General features: G+C 47.3%; 1 protein-coding gene across 2 annotated transcripts in view; it reads left to right on the plus strand.

The window, feature by feature from the left end:
• Positions 1 to 23329, plus strand: part of eipr1 (EARP complex and GARP complex interacting protein 1) — a 50737-nt gene that overhangs the window by 18830 nt on the left and 8578 nt on the right. Inside the window, exons 5-7 of one of the 2 annotated variants that reach the window (XM_080870356.1) lie at positions 1151 to 1250; positions 3572 to 3730; positions 9698 to 9834. In XM_080870356.1, the coding sequence (XP_080726482.1) occupies positions 1151 to 1250; positions 3572 to 3730; positions 9698 to 9834 (396 nt within the window). The remainder of the gene's footprint in view (positions 1 to 1150; positions 1251 to 3571; positions 3731 to 9697; positions 9835 to 23329) is intronic. The other variant, XM_080870357.1, reaches the window with a different exon arrangement.

Consider the following 23329-nt stretch of genomic DNA (forward strand, 5'->3'; position numbering starts at 1 on the left):
TGGTGTGTTTGGTTTTTCTGTAAATGGGTAGGTCAATACCAGTTTGGCGCTCCGGTGAGTATTGGTGGCAGCACAACAGCGTGTGTGGATTTGGCTCAAAATAAACTACAGCGAGCTTATGTTAACAAAGGAGCGTGTAGCCCAGTGCAACAGAATGACTCACTGATGGGTTTTCAATAGTTTAGACAACAACAGGGCTCCATGGCACGGAGGAGTGAGGCGTATCGCAGCTCTGCTACACAGAAAATCACCGCTGATGGTTCTGCTCTGCTCCTCAAAACTCCTGACACCATTAAACGCAGATTCAAAGAACCTGAAGTTGGTTTTGTTTGCTGGAAGTACAAGCAACCACTGTGATGTCATCCACACCAACAATAGCATGTTTGAGGTTTCACTGCCAGAGATACGTGCTAATATGAGCTGACACTTCATGGATGGTACAGGTAAACTCACAGCAGCCGCATTATTGATCCGAATGGTCAGATGGTGACAAAGATAAGAAGAAGAGAAACACGTGATGGACACAGGAAGTAAACAGACTGGTGTGCACAGAGGGTCAGTTAGCAATCGAGACATAGGTGGGAAGAATAAAGGTGAGTCAGGCGGTCGGGGGAAAAGAAGAAAGAACTCAAACACAAATGACTAACTGTAAGTAAAAAGGAGGGCAGCATAAAACAAAAGTCCAACCAACATCCAATGGCAACCGACAGCTGCCTGTGTCGCCATGCAGCTGTCAGTCAAAGAGGCCACGCCGCTAATAATGCAAGATTTAAGCCTTAAACAGCTGTTGTGAAAGAGGAAATGATCTAAGAGTCCAAAGAGTTTGTGCATCAGGCTGTAAACATGTTTGTTTCTGCTCTAAAGTTTTAACATGAGTCTGTGGGGACCGACCCCCTGCTGCCCCTGCTGGACACTAGAGGGACTGCAGGTTTTGAGGTCAATCCTTATTATTTTAACTGATTTCTTATAAATTTTTTTACTACAAATGATTTTGAAACACATTCATCTTCTTTAAACATGCAGAACACAGCTGTGTGACCATCGCTGCGGATGTCACAGACCCCGCCCCCTGTGTGTCTGCAGCATGTTTGCGCTCGATTTGACTGTGGCCCTGTGCTTCTGTGTTTGTGTGTCTTTTGTGTATGTACAGCGTGCTGTGGGAGCCCATGGGGGACGGCAAGCGCATGATTTCATTGGCTGATAACCATGCGCTGCTCTGGGACCTGCAGGAGAGCTCCACACAGGCCACGGTGAGGAAACTGTAAACCAGAGGCACGCACGCCGTATCGCACAATAGCTAACTCATTATTTGATAACTGCCATATCGTCCTGGTGTTATCAGACGCACACATCCTCCCTGTGTGCGACAACAGCACAGCGTCCACTATTCATCCTGCCACACACACACACACACACACACACACACACACACACACACACACACACACACACACACACACACACACACGTGCACTGTGGCTGCTTTAATATTATTCTGGTCAAGCTGCTCCTGCTGTGACAGTAATAGTCTTGTTTAATACGTACGAGGGAAATCGCTCCATCTCCTTTCACAGTTCACTGAAGTAGAGCTGCTGCAGTTATACATTAAGTTTCACTTACAGGCGCTGCAGTACACAACCTGATGTATGTGTGAGGAACATTACACACCACGCGTGAAGCCCAGCGTCTCTCGAAGCGCGCGCGGACGCTGCTCTGCTGCTTCAGTAAGACCGACTTTCGTTAATGACGCTTTAGTTAGTCGTTGTTTTGTGTTAACAGACGATGAAATCAGAATTGTTGCATAAACTTTATCCCCTCGTTTATTCATTTACCCACCGCGGTCACGGTTCAAGCGCCTGTTTTCCTGTAACGTCCTGCAGCTCTGAAACCTTCATAAGAGAATCCACTCAGCGTGGACGTGAAACTGAGGATCAGGACTTCTCCACAGCCAGTAATCCAAACCAGGCAGCAGCAGATTAGTGACCGGCCTCGTGCTCTGGGTGGATCGTCTCACACCTTCTCCTGGATCCATTTTTGGCGTCTTCTTCCTGCCCTGTGATGGCGTCTGTCTCTGCACTGTGATGCACTGCAGTGACCGTTAGCTCGTGCAAGTTAGAGGTTAGAGGCCTGCACAGGCCGGTCTGCGGTCTCATATACAGTTTACTCAGATATTTATTCCATGCCTCAGATAATCCGTCATTCTGACACTTAGAACTTTGACCTGAAGTCCGTGAACTCATCAGAGAAGCGTTTACAGTGAGGAGAGCCTGCAGAGGTGGACGAGCTGCCGATGCTCACAGTCAGAATGGGCTATATTGGAGAAAACATGATGAAGGAAGACCTCAGAGAAGATTCACGGATGTAGTGAAGCACGAGGGGCAGAGTTAAGAGCTCTGTGAAGGAGAGAAGTCCTGGACTCTTCTGGTTCTACCAGTGCAAACTGGGAGAACCCACTTCAGACCAGGATCCCCTGTTACGCTGCAGACGCCTCACACTCGAGACTTTCACTGCAGTAAAAATAAAGCGTCAAGTGTGTGGCTGAATCGTGCGTGGACCTTCCTAATGCAGGGTGAAGAGGCTCTTCACTGTAAGCTCTCAGTCTTCCAACCTGCCAGCTTTGCCCTCAAAAGGCCCATTATGTGTTTAAAGCCTGGAAATAATGGCGTGCGTCGGGCGCGCGCGGAAGAAGTAATAGAGCGGCGGCGTGGGTCGGCCCCGGCTTTCATGAGTGTGTTGTTCCATCCGGAGCGATGATTCTAGATGAGTCATTAGTGATTCATGCACTCGTTTAGTGATTCACATAAAGGCCAACCAGGTCACACACACCTGTACGTGTTTGTGTGTGTGTGTGTGTGTGTGTGTGTGTGTGTGTGTGTGTGTGTGTGTGGTCATTCACGAGCTGCACTGTTGGAGAAGTCGTTCCAGGGTTTATCAGTCGAGCTGCATTCACCAGCAACACCTGACCAATCAGACGTAGGGACAGGTCTCCGGGCAGAGGAGCAACAGGTCATCTTCAGCATGAGTTTCTGCCCTGTGATTGGCTGATTAGATGTTTGAGTTGATGAGAAGCTGAGCAGGTGTACCTTATAAAGTGGCAGGTGAGTGTGTTTGATTTGACGGGACAGTCAGTTCACGTCATTATCATGGGCGTGTGTGTGTGTGTGTGTGTGTGTGTGTGTGTGTGTGTGTGTGTGTGTGGGGTGTAGCTCAGGTGGCAGAGAAGATCAGCCACTAACCAGAAGGTCGGTGGTTCTGCTCCAGTCTGCATGCCAAACATCCTTGGGCAAGATACTAACCCCATGTTGCTCTCCGATGCATCCATCGGAGTGTGAATGTGTATGAATGTTAGATACTCAGCACTTAAAGCACACAAGAAGTGCTTGTGGGATGAATGGGTGTGATTGGCTGCAGCTGCAGCGTCCATCTCCAGGGCCTGATTCGGTGAATGAATTAGTTGTATAAAGTTTGGTGCTCAGATAGAGTAGAAAAGCGCTATATAAGAACCAGTCCATTTACCATCAGGTTAGAAATGCTTCAAATCATCCTCACCGATTACCGATGGCCTCCACAGACACGTCGCAGGAGGACACGTCGCAGGAGGACACGTCGCAGGAGGACACGTCGCAGGAGGACACGTCGCAGGAGGACACGTCGCAGGAGGACCTGCAGACTCCTGCAGGATGCTGTCCCGGGGGGAAGTTCGTATCTGCAGGCTACCTCAGTTTCCCAGGTCTGGAGGTCAAGACCAGCTCAAGTCAATGTTTAATGCTCTATAAGTGGAAGATGCTCCCTGTACATCAAAAATGAAGGGCGGCACATATTCCACACGTTCAGCGTAGAGTTTGCATCTTTGTGTTTCACAGACAGGAAGTTTCAACAGTCGGAAAACACGGAACACCACGACCTAGAGGGAGGACACGGCAGAGGGCAAGGAGACAACTGAGGTGTTCATAAGATGATGATGATGAGAGGCAGACGGGAGGATACAGAGCAGGAACAAGGAAGTAATCTCAAAGCACAAGAGACCAAAGACTATCAAAATAAAACAGGAAGTTAACTACACATACATTTACAACCCGACACAACTAAACGGAGGAGGAAGGGAACACTAAAGGGAACACTAAAGGAAACTAATCCACCTAAAGTCACCTGGAACTGAAGTAGAGACACAATAATCAAATATGGAACCAGCGATCGGGAAAGAAGCCCGATGAGGAGAGAGGGATTCCTTCGGTGCCTGTCTGTCACATGGTGGCGTGTTCATCTCCAGCATGTCCAGCTGCAGCGTCCATGTCTGTCTCCAGGGCCTGTGCTAGATTACTGTGTGTGTGTGTGTGTGTGTGTGTGTGTGTGTGTGTGTGTGTGTGTGTGTGTGTGTGTGTGTGTGTGTGTGTGTGTGTGTGGCGCTCATCAATTAGCCCAGCTGGTGGGACTGAGTGAAAACATCTTGGCTGACTCACACACACCTTGTCCTGCACATCTGCTCCACAAACGCACACTAATGCTCTCTCGGCGTGCAGAGGAGGCACGGCTGCGCGCCGCTTTGACAGATAGCTCTGCATTAGTGCCGCTTGCGTCCTAAATGAATGCGTCCCCCAGTGTTGTGTGTGCTGCCTTGTTAGGGCCCCTAATTTGGTTAGTGTGCTAATAAAGCTGGGAACCTGGGATGCACGGCGCCCCGGCTGTGCTGCTGGACGGGTTTCCAGAGTCTTGAGTTGGGGAGCGCGTCTGCTCTTTGAAGAGCTCAGAGTCTGTCTGCACATTTGGGAGAGGAATCGCTTCGCAGGAAGAAGGAGACTTTATTTCATGCTTGTTTAAAGAGCGCTGGCAACACGTCCTCCGACGCTACGTTGTTGTGAAAGCCAAGCGCTAAAAAAGCTACGTGGAACGCTGTGTTTGTGCTGCTGGAGCCTTTCGGAGCGTTTGTGGTGACATCATCTGACCAGTAATATGGCTGCTGTGAGGTCACTGTACTAACAGACCCTCCCAGAGGCTGTGCTCCAGTTTGAGTGATTTTATGTGGATCTTATTGATTAGCAGGTGTCTGTGTGATACAGCTGGATATACACCCATCACTTTATCAGCACATCCCACAGATGCTCCACTGGAGACCAAGTCAACGCCTGAAACTATTCCTGAAACATTTCTGCTTTATGGCAGAGTGTCATCAGGGAGCACCGTGTCCGTGTGCGGGCGTACATGGTCTGCAGGAATGCTTAGGTATTTGCTACATGTCAAACATCCACATGGACGGAAGGAGTTTCCCAGGAGAACATCAACCAAAGCATCACACTGCCCCCGTCCGCTCGCCTTCTTCCCATAATGCATCCTGGTGACAGGTGTTCTCCAGGTAAGTGTGTCCTGACACCTGTCCATCAGAACCAGCATGAACCTTTTCAGCTCGTCTGCACATGCGCCAGCCTCGGCTCCCCGCGGCCGTGACTCGCCGCCGTTCTTTCCTTGGACCTTTGGACCGTCTTTGATGGATGCTGAGCCCTGCCGACCGGGAACGCCCACACAGCCAAATCCTCACGACACCTCACGTTGCTTCAGACATAAACTCTGAGGACAAAATGTTCACCTGCTCTGTGACGGGTCCCGCCCACTGACAGGTGAGGCGATGATCAGTGTTGTCGGTCAAAATGCTAACGTTGAGCACCTACAGCATGACGTCACTGTAGGCGTGTCTGTTTTATCTGCAGTCTGTTTCCGGTGCCTCTGACATAAGGCGAGTGATGTCACGATGGCGGTGTCCAGCTTTTCCTTTTTGAGGCTGAGGATTTGGCGTGGACACGGCTGCGGCATGGACACGGCTGCGGCATGGACACGGCTGCGGCATGGACACGGCTGCGGCGTGGAAACTCTGGTTACAAATAATGTGTAAATGATATTTTTCATAGACTGAGAAGCCGAGGTTTACGAGTGGACATTCATGAAATAGTCGTGGAAATATTTTTCAAGGCCGCGGAGGAAGCCGTGCTCCTCTCCTCTTTGTTCTCTTCCTCCCCTCCTCCTCAGCTCCTGTCTTTAGATTTCCTCCCTTTCTTCTCCCCTTCTGCCTACTTTGGTCTCCTTCCTTCAAACCTCCCCGCTCAGCCGGCCTTCCTCGCTCTGCCTCCCTCTGTTTGTCCTCTCTAGCTGAAATAATGAGAGTGTACCGCGGCGCTGTGCGGTGACGGGCCGATCGATGATCCTTGCTCCAACAGGCAGGGGTGGTGGAGGGGGTGAGGATAAAACCTGCAGATAGAGCAGAGAAAAATGAAGCGGTGCAGAGCTGCTGTTTGAATTGTTGGATGCATCGCAGTTTAAAGGAAAGATAATCATTTCCAAAGCGGCCCGCTGAATTAATTGGATTCCATTTTTAAAGTAGCCGATGAAGTGATACGCTTTATAATTCAGAGTCCTTGAAGTATTTTGACTTTGATTCATTTCACCTTCATTGTTGCCGTGTGAAGTATGTGCAGCAGGTTTGATAAATATACGTCGCCGGCTGCAGTTTAACCTGCCGCCTTTCAGCTGAGCTCCTCTCCGCTGACATTTTGTCACTTTAATGTGTTTGTGTTAAAAACCAAAGACGGTGCAATCAATTGCAGTCTTTAAAGCCCTTTGATTTGGCTTTCAGCTATCAGTCTTAAATTTTACACTGATGGGTGAGCTGCGCTATCGAGAGCAGCATTCGAGCTAATCAGCGTTACTCTGCTCATCGCCGCAGCTTTGCCCGAGCTTTGGCGTGCTCTCGTCATGCCGGTGACGGTTTCTGGACGTTCAGATTCAAACCAAGCGTGTTCAGTGTTGTTGTAAGCAGAACAAACCACTGTGCGAAGATGAGGAACGCGTCTTCTGGCTGTTTTCTTCTATGATGAAAATATCCTCAAATCAAACTTGAAGTTTTGCAAATACAGAAACTCTGCGAGACTCTCGGGCTCGACCCTCTAATCCCTGCTCGACTGTGTTAATAAAAGTACTTGAGACATCCAGACAATGGATTAATCTTCTTTAAACATCTGGACAGATCTGCTCAAATCACCCTGGCTCTGCACCAGCGCTATAAGACAGCTGTGGACTTGGTACCTGTTCCATATTAAGGTTGGGCGATATACAGTGGGGCAAAAAAGTATTTAGTCAGCCACCGATTGTGCAAGTTCCCCCACTTAAAATGATGACAGAGGTCAGTAATTTGCACCAGAGGTACACTTCAACTGTGAGAGACAGAATGTGAAAAAAAAATCCATGAATTCACATGGTAGGATTTGTAAAGAATTTATTCGTAAATCAGGGTGGAAAATAAGTATTTGGTCAATAACAAAAATACAACTCAATACTTTGTAACATAACCTTTGTTGGCAATAACAGAGGTCAAACGTTTACTATAGGTCTTTACCAGGTTTGCACACACAGTAGCTGGTATTTTGGCCCATTCCTCCATGCAGATCTTCTCGAGAGCAGTGATGTTTTGGGGCTGTCGCCGAGCAACACGGACTTTCAACTCCCGCCACTGATGGTGACCTTTGTTACTTTGGTCCCAGCTCTCTGCAGGTCATTCACCAGGTCCCCCCGTGTGGTTCTGGGATCTTTGCTCACCGTTCTCATGATCATTTTGACCCCACGGGATGAGATCTTGCGTGGAGCCCCAGATCGAGGGAGATTATCAGTGGTCTTGTATGTCTTCCATTTTCTGATGATTGCTCCCACAGTTGATTTTTTCGCACCAAGCTGCTTGCCTATTGTAGATTCACTCTTCCCAGTCTGGTGCAGGTCTACAATACTTTTCCTGGTGTCCTTCGAAAGCTCTTTGGTCTTGGCCATGGCGGAGTTTGGAGTCTGACTGTTTGAGGCTGTGGACAGGTGTCTTTTATACAGATGATGAGTTCAAACAGGTGCCATTCATACAGGTAACGAGTGGGGGACAGAAAAGCTTCTTACAGAAGACGTTACAGGTCTGTGAGAGCCAGAGATTTTCCTTGTTTGAGGTGACCAAATACTCATTTTCCACCCTAATTTACGAATAAATTCTTTACAAATCCTACCATGTGAATTCATGGATTTTTTTTTTTTTTTTCACATTCTGTCTCTCACAGTTGAAGTGTACCTCTGGTGCAAATTACTGACCTCTGTCATCATTTTAAGTGGGGGAACTTGCACAATCGGTGGCTGACTAAATACTTTTTTGCCCCACTGTATTCACACAGGTGACTTTTTGATGGGTGGAGCAATCCTGCAGCTGCATGCAGCTCAACAAGCTGTGGAAAAGCTTTTCAGCCAGCGCACTCTGAGGAGGGTGCATGTGTTCGCAGCTGCAAGAGCGTGCTTTAAAACAGATTATTTTTTCTAATAATGTTGGTTGAAGCTAACTTACTGACGGGAAATACATAAGTCCCTCTTGCAAAACCATTCGGCGAACGGCTCAGTCTGTCATCAATGGTCGATAAATTTGTCCAACCTTACTCCATATGCAGGATGGTGGAAGGAACTCAGACGTTTGTGTTTGGAAAGCAGGACTTTTATATTTCTGAAAGAGGTTTAAGGATGTGGACGCGACAGAACGTCACTGATGTGCATGATTCTGTTAGGACCAAAAGATTCGTCATAAACTGTATCATAGCATCACTTTGACCAAGGACGATGCAGAGGAGGCGAAACAATGATGGGAGAAAGAATCAGGCTTTTCAATACTTCAATACTTTCAAACAGCTTTTAAATGCTAATTCCTGGAGCTGGAGAGAGTTTTGGAAAAGACACGTGTTTGTTATTTGACAGACGAGGTCGACATCCAACTGTTTTTGGAAAGAAGCTTTGGTAATTATCTATAACGTTTTAATATTTCTCATAATGTGTTCTTCATAAAAAGTAGAAATCTGGATCTGCGGTGTGAGGAACTTTGTTTCAGTGTGTTTGTTGTGCTGGGGGGCAATAACGTAAGCTCGAATCACAAAGCAACATATCAAAGCCCAGATTGACGCCTGTGGACTTCTGGAGTTTTATCACTTTTATTTTCTAGTTCTCGGTTCTTGTTTGATGTTGGTTCTCCTTCATGTCCCCGTGTCTGTCTCCACTGTTGTTTTGTCAAGGTCATATGTCTTAGTCTGGTCTCTGTGTTAGTCACTTCCTGTTTTATTTTGACAGTCCCTCTTGTGTGTGATCATGTTGGTTAGATTCTGTCCAGCTGTGTCCCCACGTGTGTCCACTCTGCCCTGATCTCCTCCTGTGCATGTGGTCTGTCTCCCTCTCAGCTTCCTCTTTTTTCCAGTAAATTAAATCTGTAACTTGTTCCCGACACACGTCTCAGGACAGCGGACTTAATAACTGATGACGGGACCATGTGAAGCTAAACGAGGCTAAAAAGCCGTGCGCAGACATGCCCCCATCAAACTGCACAGCCTTTCTTTATATGCAGATACTGTGAAATGATTATTATTAGAGTCTTTAAACGAATAGTGAATCAGTGTAACTCCAACAGCACGAGTTGAGGTGTGTTTGCAGGAGTGTACACGCCGGCGTGATGCTGGCGTGCCACTAATACCCCAAATATTACTACAGTTGTTAGCGAGCGATTGTAGTTTTGAGAGCGGCCTGCAGAGAAAATGACTCCTAATAAAGCCTCATTATGCTGATTTAATGAACTGCTCCGCTCGACCTGTCACACACGTACAGATGAATTCTCGTCCCCGCTAACAAAGGCGCCCCCGTTCCTTCGCAGGTCTCCAGCACCGCCACCCTCGAGGGTAAAGGTCAGCTGAAGTTCACCTCCGGCAAGTGGAGCCCCCACCACAACTGCAGCCAGCTCGCCACAGCCAACGACACGGCCATACGAGGCTGGGACCTCCGCACCATGAGGTGAGCGCCGCTGCCCGAGAGATCCTTTAGGTGTTTTATTTAGGTGACGTGTAGACTTCACCTCCTTTTTCACGGCATTGATCGCTGAATCTGATGGAATAAGTCCCACAGCAGCCGCTGAGCTGAGGTGTCACTGACGGTTGGTGTTTTTTTTTTTTATTCTTATTTGCCAGTCAGCGTTAATGCTCTGCTTTTTTCTTTGCACCTGATTAAAAGGAGCTGCCGTCTGTGTAAATCTGACCGAAATGAGTCGTGTACGTTAAACTCTGGGCTTACTGGTTTTACTGGGTGTTTGCATGTCATTACATGCAGACATTTGAATGCACTACACAGAGCTGTGTGTTTAATATTACTCATCATGCTGAGGGAGTTTTGTCACGACTGCCTCTCCGTGCATCAGGAAACACATGCGTGTCTTCATATTACAGCTTCAGAGCAGGTTCACATCATCTCCTCATGCTGTGAGCAGATTTTTTTCTGGTTCTGATGAAAACTTTGTGTAACCGTTGGAAACGAGCAGCGTCATAAATGCGATTAATGACTGAGTCGTTAGTCGTTATTGGATATCGTGATAAAAGGCCCTCCGAGAACACAAACCTCCACCGAGCCAGCTCGCTCGCCGGGCGGTAAAACAATAGTTATTTTCTGTGTATGCATTTTGATTCTTCTTTCATTTTAAACCGACTTTGAGATGTTTGCAGTGCAGGCTTTTTGCTCTGCTCAAACCATCATATGCTTTAATGTACTTGTCATCATTTTGAGTAGGGAGCTAATTATGCTAGCAAAGCTGAAAACTGTCATACTGACGTAAGAAGCGATACATCAGGTTAGCCGAGTGTCCGGAGTATCCGCCTGGATATCGTATCATAGTCGCAAACCATTTATCCCGTTTTTCATTCTGTCTGAAAACTCGACTGCTGAAAAAGTTTTGAATGAATTCTGATCGAACTCTGTAGCGGTGCTGATGGGAGTCCAATATCGATGTCACTGATTCTCAGTGGGTTCTCATTGGCGTCAGAGTCACCGCCATCTCTTCATTCATGCTTAGGTGAAATGTTTGTGCATGTTGGAGATATTTCTGCTCTGTTGTGATTGGTGTTGGGGCTGTTACTCAAAGATGAAACCAGCACAGACACTTCAAAGCGGTCGTCATGGTGATTCTGCTGTAGAAACACGCCTGTCACCTGTGGATGTTCAGGCTCTGGCTGCAGGGCTGCAGTCTGCACACACTCAGCTCTTGGCTAGCTTAGCGTTAGCATAGCATATAGAAAGTAACATACAGATTAAATATACCGTATTTCCCGGACTACAAAGCGCACCTGAATATTAGCCGCACAAGCTAAAATCAGGGGAAAATCCTGTTTTGTACATACATTAGCCGCACCTGACTAAAAGCCGCAGGTGTTTCAATGTTGACTTATCATATGTAAGAGAATATGCACAAAGGGAATTGTCAGGAAAGAGATGGCTGTTTGGAGACATCACTTTTATTAATATTTTGAAAAACAAGTTATGGGTACATATTTGCATAACTTTTTAGGTATATGTACAAGTACTGGTAATTACAAGTACGAAACATGTACTGTGCTTCATAAATGAGTAACAAATGTAGTACATAACAATAACCTACAGCACACCAGAAAAATAGATTCAGACTACCTTTTAGGCTCAGGTGCAGTGACACGGCTTTAACAAGAAGAAAAGTCAGTCATTCACCACCATCTTTCTCTTCTTCCTGCGCACTAAAACCACCAAAGTCCTCTTCTCCAGTGTCGGATACGAACAGGCTCAGGATGGCTTCGTCATCCACTCTCAGCTTCTTTCCTTCGTTGTCACTTTCAAAACCAAACAAATCCTCGTTGTCAGTGTCAGAGTCAAACACCCTCTGAAGGGCCGTGGCGGTGTCCTCCTCTCCATCATGCAGCAGGTCAGCCCTTCGAAATCCGTTGGTGATCATGGATGTTTTCACACTTTTCCACGCTGTCAGAATCCACCGGTGGAGTTGAGCATAACTTGCTTTTCGCAAGTTTATCGCCGCTCGTCATCGACGACTCCCGCTGAACGCGTAGCGTTAATTTGAAGTTTGTTTTTCGCGCTACTTGTACGGCACTATGTTGCCTGGCGAATGGACATGTGACCAACATACCACTCTTGAACCCCGATACTGTGTGTCTGATCACATGCCCTTCCGCCAGGCAACGTAGTGCCGTACAACAGCGGAACAAACAAAACAAATCGTCTTACGATATGACAAAAATCATGGACAATCCATAGAAAAGCCGCACCTGACTAAAAGCCGCAGGGTTCAAAGCTTGTGCAAAAAGTAGCGGCTTATAGCCCGACAATTACGGTATGTCACATTTGACCTCTGACCTCACTTTTTTTTTATTACACATTGTCTTTTCTTTCAAATTGAAATTGTGTTTTATCTTCAAAGAAAGTATTTCCAAGACAAAGACAATGAGTGCGTTTAATTACAAATATACTGAAATATAATATTAAACTACATATGAACTTGCATCAGGTAAGAAGGTGCCACCAGGACAAAAGCCTCCATAGAGTTTCATAAAAAATCAAAGTGATTTATGATGAACAATTAAGAGTATTTTGTAATATTTTTGATCACTTTTAGGTAATTGTACATAAAAATAAATGTGCCTTTATTTAAAAAGAACCGTAATATTTCGAACCTTCAACTGCTGTTTAAACACTCATCGATCGTGGCCTGCGGGTCTTTATCAGATTCCAACATTATGAAATAATATTTTTTGCACAGTTACATCAGAGGCTTTGCTGATGTGATAAAGCAGTTAGAAACCTGCGACACTACAGGCAGCGGAGTGGTAACACGGCACTCGGCTGCAGTTAATTAGCACATGGACTCTTATAATGCATAAGTCAATAAAGGACTGGCAATGAAACGAGGCTTAAGGGGAATCAGATGTTACATTGTCCACCCAAAGCCAGAACTGCTCCACGAATCAAATTCATTCACGATTAGTGAGATTAGTTGTTCTGCTGGCTCGAATTAAAGGAAAAACTGGAGTCCTGACCCACAGTGAGGAGCTCTGTTGGCTCTACAGTAACCGTTACCTGCCTGTGAGCACCTGGCCTGGAGCTGTTTATGCATTCATCAGAGATGACACTGATTAAATCAGTATGCTCAGGAGCGAGTTGTAAAGTGGCTTGCAGCTTTTAGTAGTCCATCTTGAGTGGAGACGACACACCCACATGTAGTTCAGCCAGCCAATCAGAAGAAGGCTGTCTGAAAGGGGCGGAGCTAACACAGCTTGTTTCAGACAAAGGATGGAGGGATTATTATGAGCTGTGGCTGCAGCTTGTTGTCGTAGCTGTCAGCTTTGTGTCTCTAACAAAGACGAACACACAAACCTGAGCGGTCTGTGTTCGTATTTGCATCCAGGTGTGTCTGTCGGCTCTCTGCGGACGCCCGTGAATCGAGTCAAGCGCGTTCTTCTGCTCGCCAGATGATGAAGTGCGAGGCGGCTGAGCACTAATGTTCCTGTGTGACACGGAGCATGTGTACTACCACACATTAACCTTGTAACTGCAGGTTATCAGCAGCCCACCTCCCGACCTCTCACTGTGTGTGTGTGTGTGTGTGTGTGTGTGTGTGTGTGTGTGTGTGTGTGTGTGTGTGTGTGTGTGTGTTTCTGCAGCACTTGATGAGTGAGGTCAGCGTGTGTTTACGTGTGGGCTGTGCTGCAGGAATAATAATCACCTCGACATCGATCGCCATGATAACAGCAAAGTGCTGAAGAGACTGAGAGGGGTGCCGGGTGAAGGAGAGAGGAGGAGAGAGTAAGAATGTATTTACACGATGCGTATCACAGGGCCAGATAAGATAGTTGAATCATTGATATCGCTCCCCGTCAGCCCCATAACAAATTAAAGAGTTCCTGCACACCCCGTTTTGGCCGCTCTCCTCCCGCTGTGCTGTTTTGAAGGATGCAACAGTACTGATTTAGCCATCGGCACAAAGGGAAGGAGGGGGCGGCGGAGCGGGGCTTGTTAGCAGAGAGCAGCCTCATCCCTGATATCGCTGTGAAAACACACCATTATAGTCTGCAGGGACACGTGCAGCCAGCAGAGGGCGCACCATGACAGACGTTTTAAAGAAAAACAATAAAATGGTCCGATAAGGACGATCGACTTTTTCGTTGGTTTAAATAAAGTAAGATGTTTGTGCAGGAATATATCCAAGTGCTGTCAGGACTGAAAATCTGCACTTTGATTCATTTTTTCATTTTAAGTATGCGGTTCATGTTTTTTTAAAAATAAGCTGAAACTTGGAAATGAGGAGCTCTTGCAGCACATTTGTTTTTTTTCTTGGATTAGGACGTATTTGTCTCCTCGTTTGATTCGTTTGGTCCAAAGTGTCTGAACCAACAGCAGGTAAAGAGATGCACAGAGGAGGTCGGGGTGGAGGCAAGAGACAACCAAACATCAAACTAACAAACCACATTTCAGTTACAGTTAAAGTCAAACCTAATCTTCTCCTCTTTGAATTTATACCTCCACCTGACCGGAGGACGACACCTGAGTGGCCTCATATTCAGAGATCCAGGAAGCTCATGACCTGTGTTTGTCCCTCCAGACCTGTGTAAATGATCCATTTATTAGATTAAACTGACAGAAAAATAATCATTAAGTATTTTAGTAGCTGATCTCAGAGCAGTCCTCCATCAGCTCAGCACAGACAAAATCATTTTAACTCTGCAAAGGAAACAAAAAAAGAGTCTCATCTGCACATGTTTGATGTGCCAACAAAAAAAGGACTAATGCAGCAAACAAGCACAGAGAATAAATAACATGTACATCATCTGAAAACCCGACTACAGTCCAAAACTGTCATTTATTTTTATTGTTTCCTTAAAATTCCAAACTTCTGAATGAACATGGAAAAAACCACAGATTTCATTTTTCAGTCTTTTCTGAAGACGTCAGACCGCCTGCTGTCTGAGGTTTTGTGGTTTAGTAACTTTGCAAACGGACAAATACTCATTTGTTAATGACAAATGCCGCTCCTGTAGCTGAGGAGTTTGCTGGACGATGGTTTGGGCCGAATACTGGAAAGTGCAGCAGTTCCTGATCGAGCCTTTTGCCCGTGTTACATGTCAGATCAGCATGCGTGTGTCACAGCTGTGTTTGTTAGATCACCTTACATTGAGAGACGAGCAGAAACCCAAACCTTAACCATTCATCAGTAAAAAGAAAAACGTGCTTGTGTTTAAAAAACAAAACAAACAAACATCATTTACTTACTGTTTGACGTCTGTACGACCAACTGAGACCCCGACACACGTGGTCGAATTTTTCAACAATGTATATATAAATTGAAGCGATGTCTGCCACTCTGATATGCTGACATGTCAAAACAGTGACTCTTCCTGTTGGATCACAAACAGTGATGGTTTGTTTTCTCTGAGCTCTGCTTTAACGGCACAAAATTGATACACAAATCTAAAAATGTAAAAGAATAAAAAACATTCAGATGCTTCAGTAGACACAGACACACACAGAGAGACACACACACACACACACACACACCGAGGTCACAGCATGTCGTGTTTGTGTTTCACTGTCTGTGCATGTGTGAAGTGGCTGCAAGTGTGAAAGAGCAGTCTTTGTGTCTGTGTGCGCGTGTGTGTGTCTGTGTGTGTCAGCCTATCATCATGCTCCACTACCTCTGCAGGTGACCTCTGAGGTGTCTCCCCCCACTTCTCTCTGACACACAGAGTAAAAATAGACCGACCCATCGGTGGTTTCCTCTCACTGCTTTGAATTTGTTTCCATTCACTGACTGACTGCTCGTATTTTCTTAGGCTGAGATGATGGTGCAACACTCTCCTGGCTGGTTACAGACTGGATGCATACCGGTTACGGACTGGATGCAGGCCGGTTACGGACTGGATGCAGGCTGGTTACAGACTGGATGCATACCGGATGCAGACCTGTTACAGACCGGTTACAGACTGGATGCATACCGGTTACAGACTGGATGCATACCGGTTACTGACTGGATGCATACCGGTTACAGACTGGATGCATACCGGTTACGGACTGGATGCAGGCTGGTTACAGACCGGTTACAAACTGGATGCATACCGGTTACGGACTGGATGCAGGCTGGTTACAGACCGGTTACAGACTGGATGCAGGCTGGTTACAGACTGGATGCATACCGGTTACAGACTGGATGCAGGCTGGTTACAGACCGATTACAGACTGGATGCAGACGGGTTACAGACTGGATGCAGGCTGGTTACAGACTGGATGCATACCGGTTACAGACTGGATGCATACCGGTTACTGACTGGATGCATACCGGTTACAGACTGGATGCATACCGGTTACGGACTGGATGCAGGCTGGTTACAGACCGGTTACAAACTGGATGCATACCGGTTACGGACTGGATGCAGGCTGGTTACAGACCGGTTACAGACTGGATGCAGGCTGGTTACAGACTGGATGCATACCGGATGCATACCGGTTACAGACTGGATGCAGGCTGGTTACAGACCGATTACAGACTGGATGCAGACGGGTTACAGACTGGATGCAGGCTGGTTACAGACTGGATGCAGGCCGGTTACAGACCGGATGCAGACCAGTTCTAAACTGGTTGCAAGTTAATTGCGCACGATGGCAATAATTTTGGTTGTGCATTCAGTCAACAGTGGTTCTCTGGTGTGACTATAGCATTCTTTTTCTCCTCTTCTCTAAAATAAGGACTGGGAGTGCAGCTCCACCAGCAGCAGACGCCTCGAGCTGGTTATCTAACACCCTGGAGAGGAGCTTGGTCTCTACAGCACCCTCTTGCCTCCCAGATGCATAGCTTTTTTCTTTAAAAAAAAAAAAAAAAAGCAAAGATAGTGCTGCTTATAAAACATATATGATGCCTGTTCCACTTTGTACTGATGTAATATGCAGCATTATGTAAATTATGGAATACTCGGCTCTGATACGGGGACAGAAAACTGTGTTTAATGGAAAATCCTGACACACTCTCACTCCTCCTCAGCCGGCTGTTCTCACTGCACCTTTGCTTTTACATTATTCACAGAGTAATCCCTGCTGTACTGAGCTGCTGTTGTGATTTTTTTATTTTTTATTTTTAGGCAGGTCTGTTTCATTAATGTATTTTTAAAAGGTCTTATTTCAGTTGTGCCACAGGTCGTTAGTGAGAGCTGGGCAGCATTGTTGCAGAGATGAACAATGTGTGCAAAATGTGCATCAGCTCACAGAGTGGAGCATGTGGGCTGTAACAAATATCACATAATTATATACAGCAGATTAATTATCCTGCAGATTGGAGCTGGTGATGTGTACACAAACAGTCCAGAAAGGATCCAGCTCAATGTCAGAATAACTAAAATGTCAGTAATTCAGCTTTACTCGCACATTTTTGATTCCTAAAGCCATGTGGAGCTCGTCAATAAAGTCAGTCATCGGTTTACAACAATAGAATTCAGAGTGTGATTGTCTCTAATTAAAGGGCTCACAGCGCTGGAGTGTAACCATGGTTGCTGGTGCTGAAGGACATAAAAACTGAGAACAGGCAGCAGAGCTATGCAAAAGTCTCATGCACTTATCTGCAGTCGCTCACTCCAGGTTTATCCAGCGTGACACGACAACCCGAAACATGCAGCCGGTCATAAAAATGTAAAGCGTATGACCCCACAGAGACCTGCTCACAGCACCTGTGAGAGGACGCCGATCGCTCTACGCAGTGCTCCGAAGGCGCCCCGAAGGCGCTCGGGTGACGCTGCACTGATGCCTGAGGCTTCATTCAGAGGCGGTTCACTGCGTCCTGGGCCGCCTTGAAGGACCGCCTACTCATTGTGTTCTTTGGACAAGCCAATCACGCAGTTTGTTCTGAGAAAGGCGGCTCTCTCCACACTGTCAGTATTTCTAAAAGCATGTAGCGACGTATGTGATTCGGGATCCAGTCTGCATTACTTTGGTTTCTTCTTCCAATCGCTGTGTTTCTTGGTCAGTCAACAGCTCCATCGGAGCTACTGCCAGATGTCTGGGCTGGAGTCATGTTCTCAACCAGTTCAAGAACTGGGACCAGTTTCGTCAGGATGTTTGGTATTTACTTGTTTTCGGTACAGTTCCACTCGTGTAAAGGTCGCGTGATCCTCCACGTGTGTTTAGGTTTAAGCAGCACAGCTACTCAGTTGGTAGAGGCAGCAGGATTTCTTGGTCGGGTTAACCTGTAAAACTATTTGGCTGTGTTCATGCATCGAGACTTCTCTGTTAGTTTAGGTAAGAGGTGGGGAACTCCGGGCCTTGAGGGCCAAGCCCTGCAGGTTTTAGATCTCACCCTGGGTCAACACACCTGAATCAAATGTTTAGTTCATCACCAGGCCTCTGGAGAACTGTTGAGGAGGTCTTTTAACCAAGGACACTGGCCCTTGAGACCTGGAGTTCCCCCACCCCTGGTTTAGGTGATGAAACAGATTTACGTCTCAGGCACGCAGCCATGCAGACTGCTGGGCGACCTGCAGTCACCAGGGAAAAACATGGATTCAACCCAACCGGTTGGTGAACGGTTCCCCCACGTTTCTGTCATTGGTTGAATTCAGTGGCGAAGAACATGCTACACCAAAAAGCTTGAGATTTCTTTGGTGCCCTTCAAAATAAGTGCCTTTTGAAGCATGTTTGTGGCACTGGTAAGGTCAACTTTTATTTTGAAGGCAAACATTCTCAGTTTCCAAGTTTCCAAGGCAGAAGAAGACTTTCTTTGGTCTGGTCTGTCCCCGGTCTGCAGGCCTGGGTGACGAGGATGCTTTGGCGCACTATAGGAATCATGGATTGGTTCAAAGTGCCCCATTTCCTCCTTTCTCATAGCTGCTTCCTGTTTGTGCGGGTAACTCGTCTCCCCACAGAGGCACAAACCATACTTCCATGTGGAATAACTCGGATGTGAAGTCTTGCTGACTGCAGAGAGTAAATGGACTGTTCCCAGAGACAAAGAAATAACTTTTTTTTAAAATAACTTCCCACTTTGGACAACCAGTAACTGCTGTTTGTAAGTTAAAAACGTCTTTAAAGAGGAAAGATGAAAACAAGTTGTTAGTTTGTGAGGATCTGACTGTGGGCCCACCGGGTGGCTTTAAGCCTTTGAATAATATTAGGCTAGCTAACAGCCATGTAGTACTCGCCACTGGGCATGTAGCTGTGCCTCTCTATGAGGGAGAGAGGCCTGTCACTGGAGATGTTCTTACTCTGCATCGACTCAGAGTTCCCTTTTGGACCCACAGTCCACAGTGAGACACACACAGACGCACACTGAGCTGTGTAATAGCTGTCAGGCCTGCAGCCATACCATGCTCTGCAGGGTGCATACTGAACAGCAGTGCCGTGTTGCAGTGAAGCATGGATCCTGTACATCTCCCCTGTGGTGTGTATGTGAGCATGTGCAGAACGAGCAGATATGTAGAGCGAAGCGAAAGAAGCCGAAATGATTGATGGCGGTGCCATTTGCTTCTTTAAACGCCGGCTCTCTGCTGGTTCAAAGACGACGAGCGGACATCGTCAAACCTCCTCGCCTGGATCAGCCCGAACGCTGCCTGACCAAAACCAGCGTTTCCATTCCACCTACCCATCAGCGCCTCGGCGTGCCGTGATGATAGGTTAGCCGAGGTTAGCATATTTTATTCACATATTCAAATCTGGCTCTATTATGCAAAAAGTGTTGGCTGTTCAAAGTATCATATTTCACATTCAAATACGGGCCATTATGCAAAAGATGTCAGCTGTTTTTGAAATAGTGCTCTTCCATATGCCACTGTTGATTTGAGGGTGACCTTTTGAACCCTGCCGCTGTCAGATCGATCATCCGTGACCTTTTCCCGCGCTCCGGGCTTTTCCTCGGAAGACACGAACCAGACATCCCGCTGTAGCTCTCATAATGGAGGGGTCGGGACCTTATGCAGGCTTTGAAATAATTACAGAGAACACCTTTACGTTTAACACCCCCACCGCCGTGCTTATTTAGCTGCTCCACCTGCTGCAGCACACGCTGGACGGAGGTTACAGGGAGAAAGGGGGAAACTGGGTGAATATTTGCACTCTTTGGCCTTTGTTTCCTGCACTGATTGGTTATCAGTTGGGACAGTAACCTCACCGCAGTCACGTGATCGGTCAGATGTTTTATTCAGTAAGACCTGAGAACATAAAATCATCATGAAAGAGTTCAGCGAGCTCAGAGATCAGGTGAGCAGCGAGCTCATTTTCTCCTTTGTGTTTATGATCGGGGGCGTCGCCCCCTGCTGGGCAGTATAACAAACGCAGGTTTCAGGTGTTTAAACTTCGTTTATGTTGGAAGTTTGGACTCTTTGCTTCACACGAACCTCTGTGCTCTCCTCCATCGTTTAGCCTGCTTGATGCCACGATCCTTTACTTTTTGTTCGTTTGCAGGCTCCTCCCCCTCCTCCCCCCTCCCTGCCTCCCTCTCCTGCTCCCATCTTTCTTTCTCTGCCAGCTCCATCTCAAAGCCAGGCTTTAATTTTGATCAGCGATGAAATGATTGCTCTCCTCTTTCGATTTTTCTTTTCTTCCCCCTCCCATCTTGCTGTGGTTGCCATGGAAACAGGGATGTGTGTGTATGTGTGTGTGTGTGAGATTGTCGATCCCCTCAGCAGAGAGATTTATCACCCAGACTAAGCCTGTGTGTGTGTGCGTCTCTACCTTTGTAGCTTCCTGCTCACACTCTGCCTGTATTTACACACATAAATGGTATTTGTGGGAGTGTGTTTTCCCGGTTTTATGTTTTTATCTGCGTGTGTGTGTAACAGTGTGTGTAATAGGTCCCCGTCCCCTCGTCAGCCCCCCATCACACACACTCGCTGGATGACTTAAGATTGAGCGTGTTTGATGGGTCGACTGTAGCTCTAATCCTGCTCATGCAAACATAAACACACAGACACACACACACACAGTCCCAGGTCCCTCCTCCATTAGGCCGGGCCGGGGGGGGGCAGGGTTGCGTGTGCCGGTGTGTGCCTGCGTGCTTGGCGGGGGGATCGCTCAGAGACACCAGAGAGGGAAAGAGCGAAACTAACCCAATTTCCTGCTCCATTTCCTTTTCACGCGGCGGGCGCGTCCCATTCCACAGCGGGCCGGGTTGAACACCAGCCACCCTACAGCCCCGGGTCACGCCTTATACCTCAGAGTCGTACGCAGGACAGGGAGGCGGCGCTGTAAATAAATCATGTGCTGCGACTCGAAATTACTCATGAAATTGCTATTTTGGGAGTTCACCAGAAGTTCCGAGTCAGCTCGGATCAGGAAGCTGCTGCTTGACGAGCTCGGGCGTATTTATTCCTACCGGCGACCCAACATCCCCGTGACCCGCACATGCATCAGCATCCAGGAAAGTGATGTCACAGGCAGGTCAGGAGGAACGCTGTCGTCGAAGGCAGGTACGACTTATCCTCACTGATGGTGCTGTCTTTATGTTGGAGTGACACGTAAAGACGTAACCATGGTGACGCATGTTATTGACACCAATCGTACCGAGCTGGAGTAGGAGTGTCCTCATGGTCAGAAACACTGACGGCATCACATCACACAGGAAATGAGAGCCGCTCATTTATAAAAGCATCAGGCCCTCTGAAGCCTGTTTATCTTCAGCGAGATGGAAAACATCTGTCAGCTCATCAGAACATCAGCAACGCTTGTGGCCTCCATCGGAGAAATAATTCAGACATGTAGAAAAAAACAGAAACGACCATTTCATCCAGATACATCTAAGGGTGGGCGTGGTCACGTGGCTCCAGGCCAAGTGTCCAAGGAGAAGACATGAGAGGCGCCATGTTTGGTCCATCCTCCGTCTTCTCCTGCTTGAGTGGGTTCAGTGGGTGGAGCAGTGAGTCTGTCATGTGTGATGATGCTAAATAATAAAAAACTTGAAGCATGCCGTGACCGACGCGGCGCACGTCAGACCTTCAGGGTGACGGCTCTATGTCCGGCATCAACTCAGATCTGCAGGTGTGAGCAGAGCGAGGGGTCACGCCGGCCGTGCGTCCCCTCGCTCTCTGTGGGCTTCAACTTCTTCCTCGTTGTTTGACATTTCCTGAGTCGCACACAGTCCCCGAGCCGTCTCGACCTAATTGGAGCCCAGCGGTCTGCCTCGGGTCGTTCTCTTATTCCTTCCTTATTTTAATGAGATTTTTAATTAGCATGTTAATTGCCTATCGCAATCAGTGGGGCGACGAGCTAGCTGGCTAGCTGCTGTTGGCATCCAGCTGCGCCACAACACAGAGGCTTTCCACGCAGACGAACAAAGCCGAGCCGTGCCGGGCCAAGCCGGCCTGCAGAAAACCTGCAGTTTCTGCAACACTGCGCTGCATTTGTGGCCGAGGCGCCACCACTTCACTCACGCAGGTTTCCATCTACTCGTGCATAATTTGCACGCTCGGGTGTCACGTTTGTGGAAATGTGGACACAACAGGCAAAAAGTAATGAAAACAAAGGGAAAATCACTGAACAGAAGCTGAGAGAAACAAAGACATAAAACAGGAAGTGACCAGAGCTGAAGCCAGACCACAGGCTGATCCCTCTGACCAGGTCTGGGTTGGAGGCGGAAACAAAAGAAGCCGTGCGATGGCTGCTGGCCGGTAGCCTGCACGCAGAGTGTGATTGTCTGCTCCAACTATTACCTCCGACTCCGGAGCAAACCAAAGCAAGCAGCAGGTAAAACGTTCCATAAATGTCGTCTTCATTTGTCTCAATTAAGTCGTCGTTTTGAATTCTGCAGCCTCTCAGAAAGAACGGAGCCGGCACTAAAGACCAAACGCTGAGATCATTCCTGGACTAAACTTAGAGTTTTGACAAATGCAGCATGTTACTGAGTGATAACCGTGTAACAGTGGTCTCTCTGTGAGTCGGGCCCGTCAGGAAACTTTTGATCTAACGAGTCATCTTCCTGGACGTGAAGGTTGGGCGTTCGATGTCCGGCTGCTTCAGTGGGGTCACATGGAGCAGAAAAGCACAATGATGCCTGTACATTTACCAGATTTCTACCCCCTCCCCACTTCAGATGAGCTTCTTTGAGTCCACCTGCCACTGCAGAGGCGGTCCTGATGGATCAGCTGACCTCGGACCCCACCCACATCAGCTTGTGGCTCAGCTCATACCTGCCGGTGCAGGCGAGTAACAAATCATGTACAGTTCAGAGTGTTTAAGCTGCTTTATTCTCTGCAAGCTGCTTTGGAACCCACCCCGACCTGTTCCATTTAATCGATGTTGTATTTTTCAGTGAAGAACAGCAGCTTTAAATGTTGCAGCTCCAGGCTTTTGTTGGGCGCGCTGTCTTTTTAATAACATTTTAAATGCATTCATTCTCAGGGTGGTGTAAAAACCTCAGCCTCCACCCGTGAGCTCTGGGAGCACTGGTTCTTCCCTGGTGATGCTCCACTAATGAGAATCTTTAAGAGCGCGGCGTTTGCTGTCATTGTGCTCA

This window comes from Rhamphochromis sp. 'chilingali' (genome assembly GCF_963969265.1).
Source record: "Rhamphochromis sp. 'chilingali' genome assembly, chromosome: 21".
Classification (NCBI taxonomy): Eukaryota; Metazoa; Chordata; class Actinopteri; order Cichliformes; family Cichlidae; genus Rhamphochromis; species Rhamphochromis sp. 'chilingali'.